The sequence below is a fragment of the Lipophrys pholis genome, assembly GCF_963383615.2.
Source record: "Lipophrys pholis genome assembly, chromosome: 8".
Classification (NCBI taxonomy): domain Eukaryota; kingdom Metazoa; phylum Chordata; class Actinopteri; order Blenniiformes; family Blenniidae; genus Lipophrys; species Lipophrys pholis.
The window spans coordinates 13,509,754-13,525,074 of NC_137630.1; the positions used below are offsets into that span (position 1 = coordinate 13,509,754).

General features: G+C 41.0%; 1 protein-coding gene across 1 annotated transcript in view; it reads right to left on the bottom strand.

Moving 5' to 3' along the window:
• Positions 1 to 5,186: 5,186 nt before the first annotated feature.
• Positions 5,187 to 15,321, bottom strand: part of ajap1 (adherens junctions associated protein 1) — a 51,954-nt gene continuing 41,819 nt past the window's right edge. Inside the window, exons 3-6 of the mRNA XM_080468482.1 lie at positions 8,707 to 8,794; positions 8,332 to 8,574; positions 6,795 to 6,927; positions 5,187 to 5,940 (exon numbers count right to left, since the gene is read on the bottom strand). Of these exons, the coding sequence (XP_080324608.1) occupies positions 6,855 to 6,927; positions 8,332 to 8,574; positions 8,707 to 8,794 (404 nt within the window). The 3' untranslated portion in view covers positions 5,187 to 5,940; positions 6,795 to 6,854. The remainder of the gene's footprint in view (positions 5,941 to 6,794; positions 6,928 to 8,331; positions 8,575 to 8,706; positions 8,795 to 15,321) is intronic.

Consider the following 15,321-nt stretch of genomic DNA (forward strand, 5'->3'; position numbering starts at 1 on the left):
AACAGGAATCACAGGCCCTGCAAATGTGCCACATCCTTCATCTTGACAGGAAAAGAAGCCCGGATGATTGATGGCTTGTTTGTGCTGAAGGGAGCGTACGTTCCACGGCTTGCTGAAGAGACAGAAACCAGAGCCGCCACAAAATATTCATTCATTGTGGAGAAAAGAAAAAGAAAGAAAGAAACTAAAACCAAACAAACAAACAGAAAAGCTTGCCGGGTCTTTGCCCCTCATCCCTCCTTCTTTCCCTCCATCCGTCTTCGCCCGCTGTGTGCTCTCAGATAACGTTTTCCGGAATCAAATCTGACCAGCCGAGTGGAATCATTTCCCTCCCTCTTAGCCATAATAAAGCGCACTCATCAGCTATTCTGAAACATAAACTGAAAAGGCAAGAAAGCAGTGAAACATTTCCGCGCACATCAGTTTGATTTCAGAGAAAGGTAAAAGGAAAAAGGGTGATGTATGCCAATGTCTCGACACATTAGTGCCTGAATAAAATATATATATATATCACGGCTGCCACTTACATTTTCTTCCTCTGAATGCCCTTCAGAAACACAAAGTGGATTTCCTTGAGCGAGCAGCCCTTTGTGGTTTTAATGAGGGATGCTAACAATATAATCAAGCTTTTAAATGGAAAGTAAAGTTGAATATCTTTCCCCTGCAGCGGGAAACGCAATAAAAATTAAAAATCTAAAAGCCTATTACTGTTCATTTGGAGGATTAGCTTGGTTGTCAGTAGGAACAATTTTCGGAAGGGGTCACGCTGACATTTCACAAATATCAGGTCTTGTGTTTGTACAGTAAATGGGCCACTTCAATGTCCTCCCTTCGTTAATCGGTCCAATGCAATTCAAAGAGCCGAAATACCAACAAGCAGTCGAACATCCAGATCCAGAATTGCTAGAGTTGTATGCAGAGAAGGGATCAGGTAATGTTTTCGCACCATCTCTCACAACGATCAGTTTGCAGGTTTAGAGGATAAATTAAGTTTAGTGCAAGTTGAAATCAAGGAAAATACGAATAAATTAAAGCAAGTTTCAACTTCCAAATAGTTTTGACCATCACTGCAGTCAGTCATAATAACGCTTTAACAAAGCTCACTGCAGACATGGTGTCAACATCATCGCTAAAAATAAGTCAGGCCATGAGACAGGTTGTAAACAATGTTTTTTGAAAGAGAAAATCTGAATTTAACAGGCTTCAGAGTTGAATTTGGATCCCCTTGTTCGCGGTTGTCTGTTTCACGCTTGTGTTTTGCTCTGTCACTGCAGAAGTGTTATCATGTTTTGGAGCCTCACAGCAGATTACGTGCTATGTCACAGTAGCAAAAAGATAAGTTGGCCGAAGCTATGAGGCGACGAGGAGCTCTCTGTTAGGCTCATCAAAAAGCAGTGCCAAGCCCAGTAGAAGTGTCTTTGGTAGTTTCAGACCGACATGCTCATCCTTTTCCCGTCCCAAATGGATGACTTGATCTTGGAATAAAAAGAGGTCAAATAGAGAGTGACACATTGCGAATAAGAAGAAACAGAGTCGTGACTGGTCTTGAGTTAGTGTTGGATTGTTTTCTTCTTATCGTGAGGGTAAACTCAGACGCTCAGTGGTACTACACTCAGAGACAAAGTTGTTATAAAGTATTACCTGGAAGTTATTTGTTTCTCCTTGGTGACTAAGTTTAGAGAATGGGAACGTTATCTGCATGTCCAAACTAGTGGAGTATAGATTTATAGACATGGCACGGCAGCAAACGTATCTACTGAACAATGGATAATATTGTGTACGTGTCACAGGTGAACTGTCACCCAGTAACAGTTTTTTATACAGAAAGAATTAGCCTGCTCTGTCACGGCTGTCATATTTCTGTGTAATTTCAGAAATGCAGGGTGATTTGTTCTAATCATAATGACCTATGTGCGTGAATGTGTGTGTGATGGACTGGTGACCCGTCCATTGTGTACTCTTGTCTCGCGAGTTGGTATTGGCTACAGCGCCCCCCCCGGGAACGTGAAAGAGGAATTGATAATGGCATTGTATTTATATGTATGTGCCCTTGGCTCTAAAGCAACTGGGCGATGGCACAAACCTCGGAATTACTTAAGTGACTGGATACAATGACTTTGAACCGTGCGACACACTTTGACCACAAGATTATCTGTCACTGCGATGTGACCTTAAACCCACCCATACGCAATTTTTGTATTCGTTTCAGGCAAGCATGTAAATCCCTAACAGTCTGTGAGACTCTACTTAGGCACAGCAGCAGTTGAGCGAGACATCGGCATGCTAACAGACAATGCTAACACGTCAATGTTCTGCAGGTATAATGTTGGTTCTAGTCACTGTCCGTGGCGTAGTAACATGCTTGTCAGGAAGATCATATCTATAGAAACCCAATATTACTTTTTCACACTCACACAGCCACGACACCAGTGTAACAGGTGGTGCACATGCCGTGCAGTGTCCTTTTGTCGTCATCACTTCGTTGATATTTTTAAGCGCTCATTAATATTAAGCCTCCAGTCTGATTTATGTGCGAATGACCCCAGTGGAAATGTAGGAGGGCAGCGAATCCTGGCTGCAATTCTCATTCCATGCACGGATATATTTGATTCACCTGCATCCAGTTGCCGATGCCAGTGGACAGATGTGGAGTGGTTTCCACAGTGGGCTTCATCTTATAATTTTTTTACTGTCTGTCCATGACTTGCTATGTAAATGTACCCACTTTTATGGTTTTCCATGGGAAGGCCAAATATATGAATTCTAAAAGTGAATATGAATGTGGGTTTCTATACAGGCAAATATTAAATAAACCACAATTATCATTGTGAAGAGACTTGTAGTTTTTTCTTCTTTTTTTTTTTTTTTTTCAAACCATGACAATTCAGCAGTCACACAAAAACAAAACAAAACAGTTTTTTTTTATCACAACCCATCTTCCTTCTACAGAGATTACCTTCAATGCCCTCTCCTGATAATTTCATTCCATCATAAATGCTTGTAGTTTGTTTCCGTCGTCTTTACATTGTGAGAGAAATCATACATTTGTGGGGGCAGTTGTAGCAATATGTATGTACAAATACAAAACGAAATGTATGACAAACAAATCCAGTCTAGATCAAGTTTAGTTGGTTTCTTGGCAGCTACTATTTGATTTATAGTTTTTAGATAGAGATGTGGTGGAGCTTCGTGTGTTAAAACCCATGTAGAAATGATGATTTAAGAAGAGCGAGTCATTGGTTTCCCAGCCAGCCAACCAAGATATGATCACAACATCCTTTTGTTCAAGAAGCACTTTGACTTCCCACCTGGAAATCGCTCTTCACTCCCGGAGCTATTGCAGCGTCTACTGAAGTATTATACTGGTTAGCTAAAGATATAGTACAAGTACTGCTTGAAAGTGCAGGTAAGAAGCTTGGCACAAGGTTAGTTTTATGTTTTTGAAAGAAATACCGTAGTTACACATGTAAACAAAGACACTATCCCCGACCTAGCTGAAAACCTGCCCAGAAAATGGGAGGCCTTGAAAAATAGAACACACCTGTACACAAATAGAAGCAAATATATAGAAAATACATTTACACGTGTATAATATACAGTAAGTTTCATAACCCTCTGACTAGTAAGATAACACTCTTCATTCAAAAAAATATATGTTATGTCGAAGAAGCGACGCAGCCTGACGCATGTGAGGCTGAACTGGTATGGGTCATTCATGAGATTCGCCTTCATGTTGAGGATGGGCCAAAGGAGGAGTTTTTGCACCACAGTGTTTTATCCACAGGCCATCTGGACACCTCCTGAATGGCTCCCGCTTACAGATACTGAGCTCCTGGGGGACAACCTGTTTTCTTTATTTCCCTTTAAGGAAGCGGGGCACAAGGCTCGAAACCACCGGAGTGAATTACTGGAGAGCGACTGTCAACACTCAGTAACCCTTTAAACCTGTACATATTGCCGTCTGCAGCCACAAGCGTTTACAATTACTGAATCGTATTTGTGCTTTGTACAAACCCACAGCACAATGGAAAGGTAGATTAATAGGCGACTCCCTCAAAAGCTTCGCAGCACCAAGGTAATCTGTCTGTCAGAGCTTGAAGTTGATAATGAAATTATTGGTGCCGGGAAGCTCTCGGGAGAGTTTTACTGTCTCTCCTCACCATGGAGTTCCCTAACCTTGACTTAAAGAGATAGTTTAAACCAATTTGGTGGCGGCTGATAGGCTTGTCTTAATCCTTTTACTTCAACACAACACTAACGGGGTGTTTTAGCTTCACGAAAGAACTTAATATATATATCTTTCCCTCCCATAGTTCTGTCATGTTTTGCTGAGCTTCCTTTCGAGAAAATTAAAACGATATATTTGTGTGAAGCTCCCAACATGGTGGCTTTGATAGCTGAAATTCTGATATGCTAGAAATATTGTTCCTCGAGTGCTGCATACTGATCCAGGAGAGAGCTTAAACCCTCACGACGTGTTTGGTAAGGAAATTATTTCCTGCTTACATCCTGCATTTTTAACACCTAATGGGGATGGCTCGGAGCCCGAAGGACGCCCGTTTCATGGTTCCTCCACAGCGACGGCTTCAGCAGTAGTCAAGAACATTAACACCAGTTTAGGTTCCTCCTTCAACAAATTGGTAGATTGCTCTTCTTGACTTTCTCACTTAAAATTTTGGGTTGTTTTTTTTTTTGGGGGGGGGGGGGGGTTTGCTCAAAAGTGAACCAATCCTAGAGTTGTGTGGGGATATTCAATTACTCTCTGTGGAGGGATTAGTTTCTCAATCTCTCTTTGCTATTTATGCAAATTGCTGCATGAATTATTTGAAAGTGAGGCTGAAATTAAATCTGTTCCGCCCTTTATCGTCGCGGCTCGGATCCAAATCATAACCAATCGTGTGGGACTTTAATCCCGAGCAGCTGCTGAGATGGGAGACCGATACGAGGTGTGCGAGAGAGCGAGACAGACCTGAGACAGTGTGAACGTCCTGACCAGCTCCATGCAGCCTTCTGTGGTTGCCCACGTTTAAACCTAGAATCGCATTCACTGGTGTGGTATTGTGTCGGAGCCTTTTGTGTATTTCTCCATTAGCCTCAATCTGGTGCATTTCTCTCATAATGAGCAGCTAATGTGCAGATTGGATGAGCTTGCACCAGGTGTATTCAGATGATTTTTTTTTTTTGTTATATTCTCAGCTGGGGGGTCTCTACCTTCACCTTCAGGCTGTGGCAGACTGCTGGGAGTAAAAAAAATAGACTTAACTACTCTGTCTTTAAATTGGGAGCTCCAGAAACCATGTTTTGAAGTTGGCTGTTCAGTAAAGCATTTTCCCTTTCTAATTTTAATTCTTTTTTCTGTCATCACTCCTCTAGGTAATGGAATAGTGCGTCATGTGAATATTTTTGACTCTTTTGCAACACATTTCTTAAAACTATTTCAAAACATATTTAAATAGATTTGTAGTATATATATTTTTTTTTAAACATTTCTTTACGACAAACAAAAAAACAAAGAAAAAGAAACTAATGTCACTGGAGTTGATACAGGGATAATATAGCGCTCTCTTTCTTGTCCATCGGTTGTTGTCGAAACTTCCGTCTATCCAGGTTGTGGCACATAGTGGCATTATTGGCACATTGTTCAGAAATACAGTTCGTCCTCCACCCAAAGCGGCTCCTTGGGCTCCGTTGTTAAGTGTCAAATGTTTTCCTTGAGACATCCGTGACGTCCATAGTCTTGTTCCATACATCCTGTAAATATATCTATATATAATCTATATCTAAATGACTGTAGGTTCCTGGAAATATGGAGTGGCAGCGTTGTAGCTGCTCTGCTTGTCATCTCTAGAAAAATAAATATTTTCACCAGTGTCCAAAGAGTGATCACACTATTTTACAAAAGAAGCTGTTTTGTGTGTGTGTCTTGTATCCATCTGGATCCTGTGGAGATGCAGAGAGCAAAACCTCGGTTAGCCCTTCATTATGAGCGGAGTGCAAAACACAACAGAGATGCAGTTTTGTCAGCGAGCCTACTTTTTTTAAAAACTCAGAAGAAAGAGCTGCAACCCAGTGCCTTTATGAAACCAGATGAAAAGGCCTCGCTGCATTATGAGCCAGAGAAATACATTAGGTTTGCGGAGATAATAAGGGACTTACGTCTTTTAAGACTGCAGCATGGGGAGCATGCTGTGGAAAACTGAGCTGCCCGAGACTAATGTGTGTCCAGACGTCGCAGAGGCCCTGTCCTCACACTGCGTTACCTGCAGGCAATCTATTCCTTTTAAAATCTGGGTCAATAGCAAACGTTACACCTCCCCCTAGGCTTCCAGCAACACTGTGGGGCCAGAGCATGTGTTTAACGCTCACACTTTGAATTTCAAATGCAAGACCATTCTGGCATATATTATCCATGCATAAAAATGTGCCACAAGTCAAGTGGAAGTGCCTCGTTCCTCCTCGAATTGTGTAAAACAATATGCTTTTGGTGTAAGAGTGAAAGTGGCACCAGAAATAATAATGAAATACAGTAAATGAGGATATGAAGAGGATATGATGAACTTTGACTGCACAGTTTATTCATGCTGTTATATAGCTAATTAATCTCTTATCTTGACTGAAGACCAGTGATGGTACATTAAATGTAAATTTGCATTTATCATCTCTGTGCAGAACATGGAAAAGGAGCAGAATCACGTCACAAATGACCAACATATGCCAAGTTCCATTTTATTCCCAATGTGGGGCAGCATCACCACGGGTTCAGAGCATGGTTAACAAGGGGACACATTACCCACCAGAGCGTGAATTCAGGAAGTCTCTTCCACCCACGGAGCATGAACAAGGCCTTCAGCTCGTCAACAGGAGATCTCGAACCACTTCTCTGACACAAAAGCCACAGGAATCAGTTGCCGTTCAGTGGGGGACGGCCTGTTGGGGAAAACACAACAAACCGAATGAACATTGACAGATTTGATTCGGTCAATTTGATCACAGATTTACATTATGTACAGTCACAACACACTAGCAGCTATAACTTGGTCACAATTCGGCCCTCTGCTATCGACAGTGAACATTTTGTGACCCTCACAATGATCATGATGATGGATCACTGAATAGCTCCTGGGAAGTGAAGCCAGATATCTAAATTCCTCCTGGAACCACCGTCATCTCATGCCTATAATCAATCAACTTGTTTTTATCAGCATCAGCATCATTATTTATTAAATTATTTCAGTAAAACTTTGCATTGATTGACAGCTGCTGAGGCAGGAATGTGTGGTGAACAGGACCTTGATATAACAGCTCCATCCCTCAGTATTACTGTGTGGTCTCTTATATATCCCATATCTCATTGTTTAGACTTTGCATTTGGACACTGCAGACAGAAATGGATGAGATGGCAAATTATAAAAAAAAAAAAAAAAAAAAAGCACCACCCCTCCCATATTCATCAACGGTGCTGCCACTATACCTGAGGAAGATAACCAGGAAATATGTCGCCATGCTTTCATCATTTTCAATAGACAAATGGGGACATTTTGGGGTTATTTACACCTGATGAATTATTATCCTCCCCTCCTGCCAATATAATGAATCTGCTACCAGCTGCTGGTGCGCTGAGTAAGTGTGAGCATGTTTGCTGACCCTGCAGTTTAGATGACTGGACCTGTGATCCACTCAGACAGTAAACACTTCAACAGCTTATGATCACACACCCCCTTGTCATGGATGGAGCAAAAGACGGAGGAGCAAAATACTTCAAAAGTACAATGCAAACATGTCAATGAATCACCAGCGTTACATTGATCGCCGCTTTATTTTGCTGTAAAAGGGGCAAATATTGCTAAGGTGAAGAATCATAATGAGTTCAAGATATGACATTAATGATTAATTGTATCGTAAAAGTCAATTATTTCAACATGTATACGCATTTATGAAGGAGAAAAATACAGAATCTGGCACTGGAAAGAAATTACACTGAAAAAACATCTATAAGCTGACTCATTGCACAGCAAAAAAGGAATCACTGGAACATTTAGATATCTGTGCCCACCATGGCATGCCGTCCAGGCGGGTGTGAGGCAGATGGATGATGAATGAGGCACCGGACAACCTTATTAAAGGCAATTCATCTGCGTAGATTGGTACATGTTGATTTTCTCTGGTAGTAACTTGATAAGAAATGGAACAACGTGATGTTTCAGATTTTCTTTTTGTATTTTTCATTTATGTGGTGGGGAAATGGCTGCTAATATCTTCTTCTGATATTACTTGTGGTGAACACTTACAGTATCATTGCCAATTGTTTCAACTGTTCCTGGACCGCCATACCTGTTTCCGTTGTAAGAGGTCTTGTAGACAGGCGTCTGCTGGATCATCTCATCAGTGTAGATGGGCACGGCAGTCCGGACGCATTCGTGCGAGCACTGCAGGCTGTCATTGTAGGCAGTGAATATATCCACCTTGCTGGGGACCCGGGCCGGGGTGAAGTCTGTCAGGTTTTGGCAGCTTTCTTCTTGCTGGTGGATCTTACGCTGATGGCTATTGTGGCGACCATTTCCAGACTGCGCACAGCTACAAAAACACGCACCAAAGACAAGAAACAAACATAAAATCATACCTTGTGCCTCCGGCTGTATGCTACAGCTTCGGTGTCTGTGGATTAGTTCCGTGCTAAGAAGTTCAAAGTAAAGGAATCTTTCCTACCAGTTTTTAAGGACGAGTGTAGTGATCAAGGCTGCGATAACCATGATGAGAGACACAGTGATTGTGATTATCTGGTGAACTGCCAAACCTGCAAAAAGACAGAAATAAACATGAGTGCAGAAAAATCATTTGTAGAAAAAAAACGGTTTCACCGCCGTTGTTCAGAACTAAAAGCTAAGCACTACTTCAACATAGTGTTGTGTTTGTACTCCACCAAGATCGCCGGAATGAGTATAAAAACTTTCCTCTTCCCTTTGTAACAATGTTTCAACCATTCATAATTCAGGAGTGTCATTAATTATTTCAATAAAATAGTGAATTGTTCTGGGAGTTTTAGTATGTTTTGTATGAAGCTAAATTTGAAAGAAAATGTGTTTCAACTTTCTGACCAGCACTCCCTTAAACAAAGAATTTGTATTCTTTCCCTCCACTACCTTCAAAGTACCTCAGTCAATTGTGCCCCGAGGCCGCTATTCAAACATTAATAGGATATTTGAAGTGAAATATCAAATGCAACATTTGATCAAAAGGTGTTTTTAATGGAAATATATTCTCTTTCAATGTATTAATCTGGTCCTATTGTTTAGAATTGCATTGTGTTCTTGTAAATACTATTTTGTTTGCTTTTTGCTTTTTTAAATGGCACTTAAGTAAATCATTGGCAGTAGTGGTATGATTAGTGTTAATGTTATATTTTGTACTATTAGTAGGATTGTTATAAAAAGTAATTATGAAGTGTAAGTGTGCGTGTGTTTGATCATTAATATTTATTCCTGTTAGTTATTCATAATATTGCAATAAGTGCAAAAATACACAGTGAATGGTAATCAACCACTCAGTACATGCATATTTAAAAAAAAAAAAAAAAAAAAGAACATTTGTCACAAGTGATAACAGGGCAACAGCTGAAAACAGAAGCGGAGTAAATCTTATTATTTATTGTTTTCGTGAATCAAACTCTAATGGTTTAAAACAGCATTGACTGATCCTTTTGGGTCATTGCAAGGAGCAGCAACAGGTTCCAAATGAAGTAGCACTATGATATTTTCTCCTTAAAATATACCGCGGGGTCAAACGGATTGTATGAGATCATGATTAACTGCTTACACATCGAGCAACATTTGCTGTTATCTAGAGTTGTGCGTAGTCAATGTTTTCCTTTGCCCTCGCACTTTGGAATTAACAGCAGTCTTCGGTGGTGTGCATACCAATCCTGTTTAAGTTTATCTTGGTTATAGACTCTTGAACACTCTGCTGTCATATCTTCTGTTTGGTGCGCAGCAGGAAGCTGAATACATAATGTCATGAATAATGTTGACATTTGTGAAAATCACCTCTGTTTTAAAAATAATTTATATTTAAACCATTTTTTTTTTGTCCCTTGTGGGCATTTTTATATCAGTATTTCTGGAATTGTTAAATTTTTTGCCTTCAATCCAAGCATGCGAGCCACACTAAATATGTGACAGTAGGGAAGAGACAGCCAGAACTTCTCCACAGGTCATAAGTTCATTGGAGCCAACTGTTAATATTCATGATGCACTGAGCCATGGACGATCTGCCTGCACTTGTCTCAAAAAAAGAAAAAGAAATCCAAGTCAAATTATTGCAATGATGATAGATTCAGACTGAATATATAGAAGTCAATATGATACAATCCAGTATCCTACAACTGGGGGTTTGCAGGTTTGAGTCCCACCACTGTGGCTCCCTGAACATGTGCCCATATAAGAGCAGGAAATGGTCATTTTTACTGCGAACTGGTGCATTAAACTGGTTGGTAGTGTTAAATCGAAGGACTGCCAACATGCCAGTACATGTGGAATTAAGTCAAAGCAATGAAAACTGTGTAATCACGATTTCTCACAGTGTTTTGTTTAGTTGAAAATCCATGACAATGCAAAGCCATAGAATTAATAATGGTTGTTTGAAATGAGAAACTGTTCAGGATTCTGAAGGACAACCAAATTTTCTCTGCTTCCCCCTCTTTGTTTTGTCCAACTAATGAACCAAAGCCGCACACATACTCTCAAGACTACCGCCTGTGCTGATCTCTCACTTTTACCAGAGGACCGTAATCCACTAACACGACTGTGCAGTACATATCTAAAGTGAGGATTAGTGCAAGCCTACTGCGCTGCATTGTAAGTTTAGTGTGTATGTGTGTGGGTGAGTGATAGAGCATGAGAGTGACTAGGACACAATGACACACCGCAGCAGGTGACGTGCTGCAGGAGGACAGAAAAAATAAAAAGAGGAGCCGTCATGATGAAAATGCCCACATGGGCCTTATACGTTTCACCTCTCTATCAGCCAGCTGCCTGGCTGCTGATCCAAGCCAATTTGTCTTCCCGAAACGCACAAAAGGAAGTGCTGTCGGTCATTTTGGAGGAGCACACAACCTCTCCTCTGCTTTCCTTCTGCTTTGACATCGTCCTCTTAGATAATAAACTTCTGCGGGATGTTTTTTTTTTAAAAAAAGGCAGACTGGGTCAACCTTAGATTAATGATATCTCTGACCGGCACAGAGAAGCCTTACCTTCTCAGTGCAATCAGAGTCACATGCCACGGTACAAGTACATCAACTTATCCGTAAAGTGATTTGCATTTCCTTTACACCCCCTCCTCTATCCACCATCTTCCTCTCTGCTCGTTTTCTGGCTGATGGTGAGTTGAAAGTCTTCTGTTATAAATTAACATCTGTCCGAGATCAAGCGTAGTAAAGCTTGGCCCTGACTTGATCAATAGCAGAGGTGTCTACAGAGAATTGTTTCATTGCGCATTGATGTTACATTAAAAAAGGAGCGTTCTCGTCACTGAATGCTGCACCTCGTGAATTTGATCTGTGGAACTGACAGCTGATTAAGGAGCATTATGAGCTAAATCCTATTATGCTTCTCTCCAGCCTTCTGTGGACTCTGCCCAGGCAAAGAGAAGCAAGTGAAACTTGAATCAGCAGATTTACAAACTGCCATTGATTGATGGATGCGATGTCTGTAAACACGCCACACATGTGTAGCAGCCCAGCCGCTCTGTAATTTCAGATGACAGGAATCGGATCGGCTCAGCCGGTAAACATGAGCATGCGGCACCTAGTTTGTTACATCTTTTCAGGGTATTTAAGTCAAAGCAGCTCATTAAGAGTTCCTTCAGGCTGCCTTTTGGAGCTAAAATGTGCACACTTGCCAAGCACGGCTCTCTAATGAAATGAATGAACCCAAGAATGTGAGGTCCGGCAACACAAACACTGCATTAAGTCCATTATAACCCAATTTTCTGAGCAGTATGTTTGAGGGTGGGGGCATAATAGAGCCGATAATGACATGGGTGACAAATCTGAGCGCAGAGGCCAGTTCTATTTTCATCCAAAACAGCCAGTTAGAGGCAGGGATATTTGGCCGGGCCATCTAAAACTCATTGTGTCCTGGCAGTCGGGTTGAAAAATCACCTTTGGCAGTCACCTTGCTTTTGAGATACCCAGTTAGGTTTTTTTTTTTGTTTGGTCAAATCACTGCCAAACAAAGAGAGGCTGAGAGAGAGATGGATGGAGGAAGAAAGGGGCAGAAATGATACAGAGAGGAAGGGACAGCTCGCTCGTGACCTCTGTGGCAACGAGATCTGAGCCCTCATCAGCGCTCCCAGCAAGAACTAAATGAGATTTTTTCTTTTCTTTTCTATTTTTTTGCCGTCTTGGTCGTTGACAGGTTGATGAACATGTCAACAAAAAACAGTGTGGGTAAATGAAATTTGCCCCCGCTACCTACTTTTAATAAGAGAGCCCCAGTTCAGATGTAAAAACTCAGTGTGGAGTCAATAAATGTGCACTGAGGGTGATGTCTGATTCACACCACAGCTCCTAAAGAAAGAAAACTCAGTGTGGGTTTTACCATTGTCGCATCACATTTTCAGGCTGAATGCATTAAAGACGCATGATATTGATCTGCCATTACAATGATACAATGATGGCCTCGGCACTGCAGAAAGGTCAAGGCGAAGGCAGAAAACACAGAATACAAAGTGAAAGATGTATCCCTCACAGTGACAAGGCCAGCGAGCTGTAATCACACATATTTCACTATATTATATATTTGTTGGATTTGCAGTTGAATAATGATATGAAAAAGTGCAATAGCATAACAAGTCTTCTTTTAGGCATCTGTGTGAAATAATATGGAGATTAATGTATTTTTTTCTTCAGTGTGTACAATAACCTAATGTGCAGCTTATTCTCTCAAGCCATTTCACTTCATCTCTTTCTCTTGTTTGAAAGAATGTTCTTTGTACATGTCATGTGAATTTATTGTTCGTTGTGAATATCGTTTCTAATATTTTAGCCCCTTTTCCACTTGACGAGCTGACTCTAAGAATAATGCGAACATGTGAACATGAAATTAGTCTGATATTAACAACCTTAAAGACCCCAGTAAATATATGTCAATGCCGTTTGTTTCTGCATCCTTTTTGTGACATTAATGAAAGGAGGGGTTGGTGTGTTCCTGACTAGATGGCTTTTTCAGTCGCTAATCACACTTTACGGGCTTAATTTACTGCGATGCAAAAAATGGCATCATGAGTGATTTCTTACACAAACAGAAGAAGTCAAATGAGGGTCTTGTCTCTATTAGGTCCAGTTCACTCAATAAAGATCAGCTGGGAACTGTAATGCTTGCTTAAGTTCACCATGGTGTAATTGGATCGAGATAAATCTGGTAGCAGGTTTGAGATACAAAACAGAAAGGATCTTGTAACAAACTCGGCAAACAATAGTCATGGTGAGCCAGCTGTAGGAATGTCTCTCATCACAATAACGGCAGCATCTGTGCTGAAGGTTGAATTGATTTGCATATTGATATAAAACTCTATTTCGAACAATCTGGGGGAAATCCCACACACATGAAGTTCAGCACAGCAATGAGTGCCTGTCAGATGTAATCCCTGGTGCATCCTATTGGTACATCACCTTCCACACGCCGTCCCTTTTTTGATATGAGCAAACCGTTACTAGATCACACCTCGGCCAGTTTAAGTATGTATTTAAAGCTCTGTTAGTGTAGAGGAGACACACAAAGCTGAATATACATTTCTTTGGAATGCAAAAAGAGAAAATACCCTCAACTGCAGAATGAGACATCAGTTATATGAGTCTATTTTATAGGAAGAGCAAAAGAGAGAATTTTAATGTGAAAATATTTCTCAAATATTATTTTATCTAACATATGGCTGGCTCAGGAGATAAATGGTTTCTTTGATTGATTGTTTAAAAATGATCAAAGTTGCACTTGTTCTGCTGCCCTCTGGTGGCAAGAAATCCACTGTGGCTTTACAGTAGGATTAGGATTATTTAGTCAAAGAAAAATATCCTGCTCCTGCTTTACCCAAGTTGGAGCCATGAGAACTGGGTGGATCCAGCAGACATTGGGCCAAAAACAGCAAACGCAAAAAGACATTCACACACCTGCTTACAAAGCTATTGTTGATTTGTACGCATGTCTAGGTGAAGGTGAAAGCAAATTGGAGGACCTGGAAAAGGCCCTTGAACCCACCAGGAGCTACTGCTGTCAGTTGAGAATGGATCAGTAGGTAGAGCAGGACATCTTTGTACCACAAGATTCTAGTTTAATCCCCCATCCCCGGTATACATGTCCATGTTCCCTTAAGCAAAACACTGAATCTCAAATTGTGTGTGTGTGTGTGTGTGTGTGTGTGTGTGTGTGTGTGTGTGTGTGTGTGTGTGTGTGTGTGTGTGTGTGTGTGTGTGTGTGTGTGTGTGTGTGTGTGTGTGTGTGTGTGTGTGTGTGTGTGTGTGTGTGTGTGTGTGTGTGTGTGTGTGTGTGTGCATGCGAGAGAGAGAATCTTGATTCCCTCTGCCTTATTCAGATGGCAGGGTCAGAATTTGGCGTAAACAACATAAAAATATGGCTCCATTTTGCTTTTCATCGGGAATCAAGCTGCTGCCGGTGAAGTAAAGATTTGGGGGGATATTTTCTTGGCACACTTTGGGACCCTCTGTAACAGACGAGTGTCCTTTCAACGTATTATTGCTGACTATGTCCATCCTTTTATTACCACAGTGTAGCATCATTTAATGGACACTTCCAGCAGGATAACACAAGGTCACAAAATTCAGAAGCTCTCAAACTAGGTGGTCGTTCATAACAATGAATCCACTGTACTCCTATGGCCCCTAAAGTCATGACATGTCAGTCCAAAATAGCACCTTTTGAAAGTAGTGGACATTCACACATGAATGGTGAGGCAACTATCCTGGAGCAGTTGTGTGATGTTGTTGTGTCAATATGGACCATAATGGCTTAGGAACGTTTCTTACACCTTGTTGAACTTAAGTCACTAAGAATTAAAAAAAAAAAAAGTAAAGTCAAAAGATGGTCCATTGTACGAGAACAAGGCCTGACCAATTCTTTGGGGGCCGATTCCGATATTAGGGAGTATAAAAATTTCACAAAACCAATATATCGGTCAATTAATTTGTTTCAAGTGCAGGGCTGACACCTTGACGTAAATACGTTGATTCGTAATGATGTGCGTTATGGTGTCAAATCAAGGATGCAGAAGTCCGGTCAGTGTGGCAGTAGTGATAAAAGCACGGACAGAGAA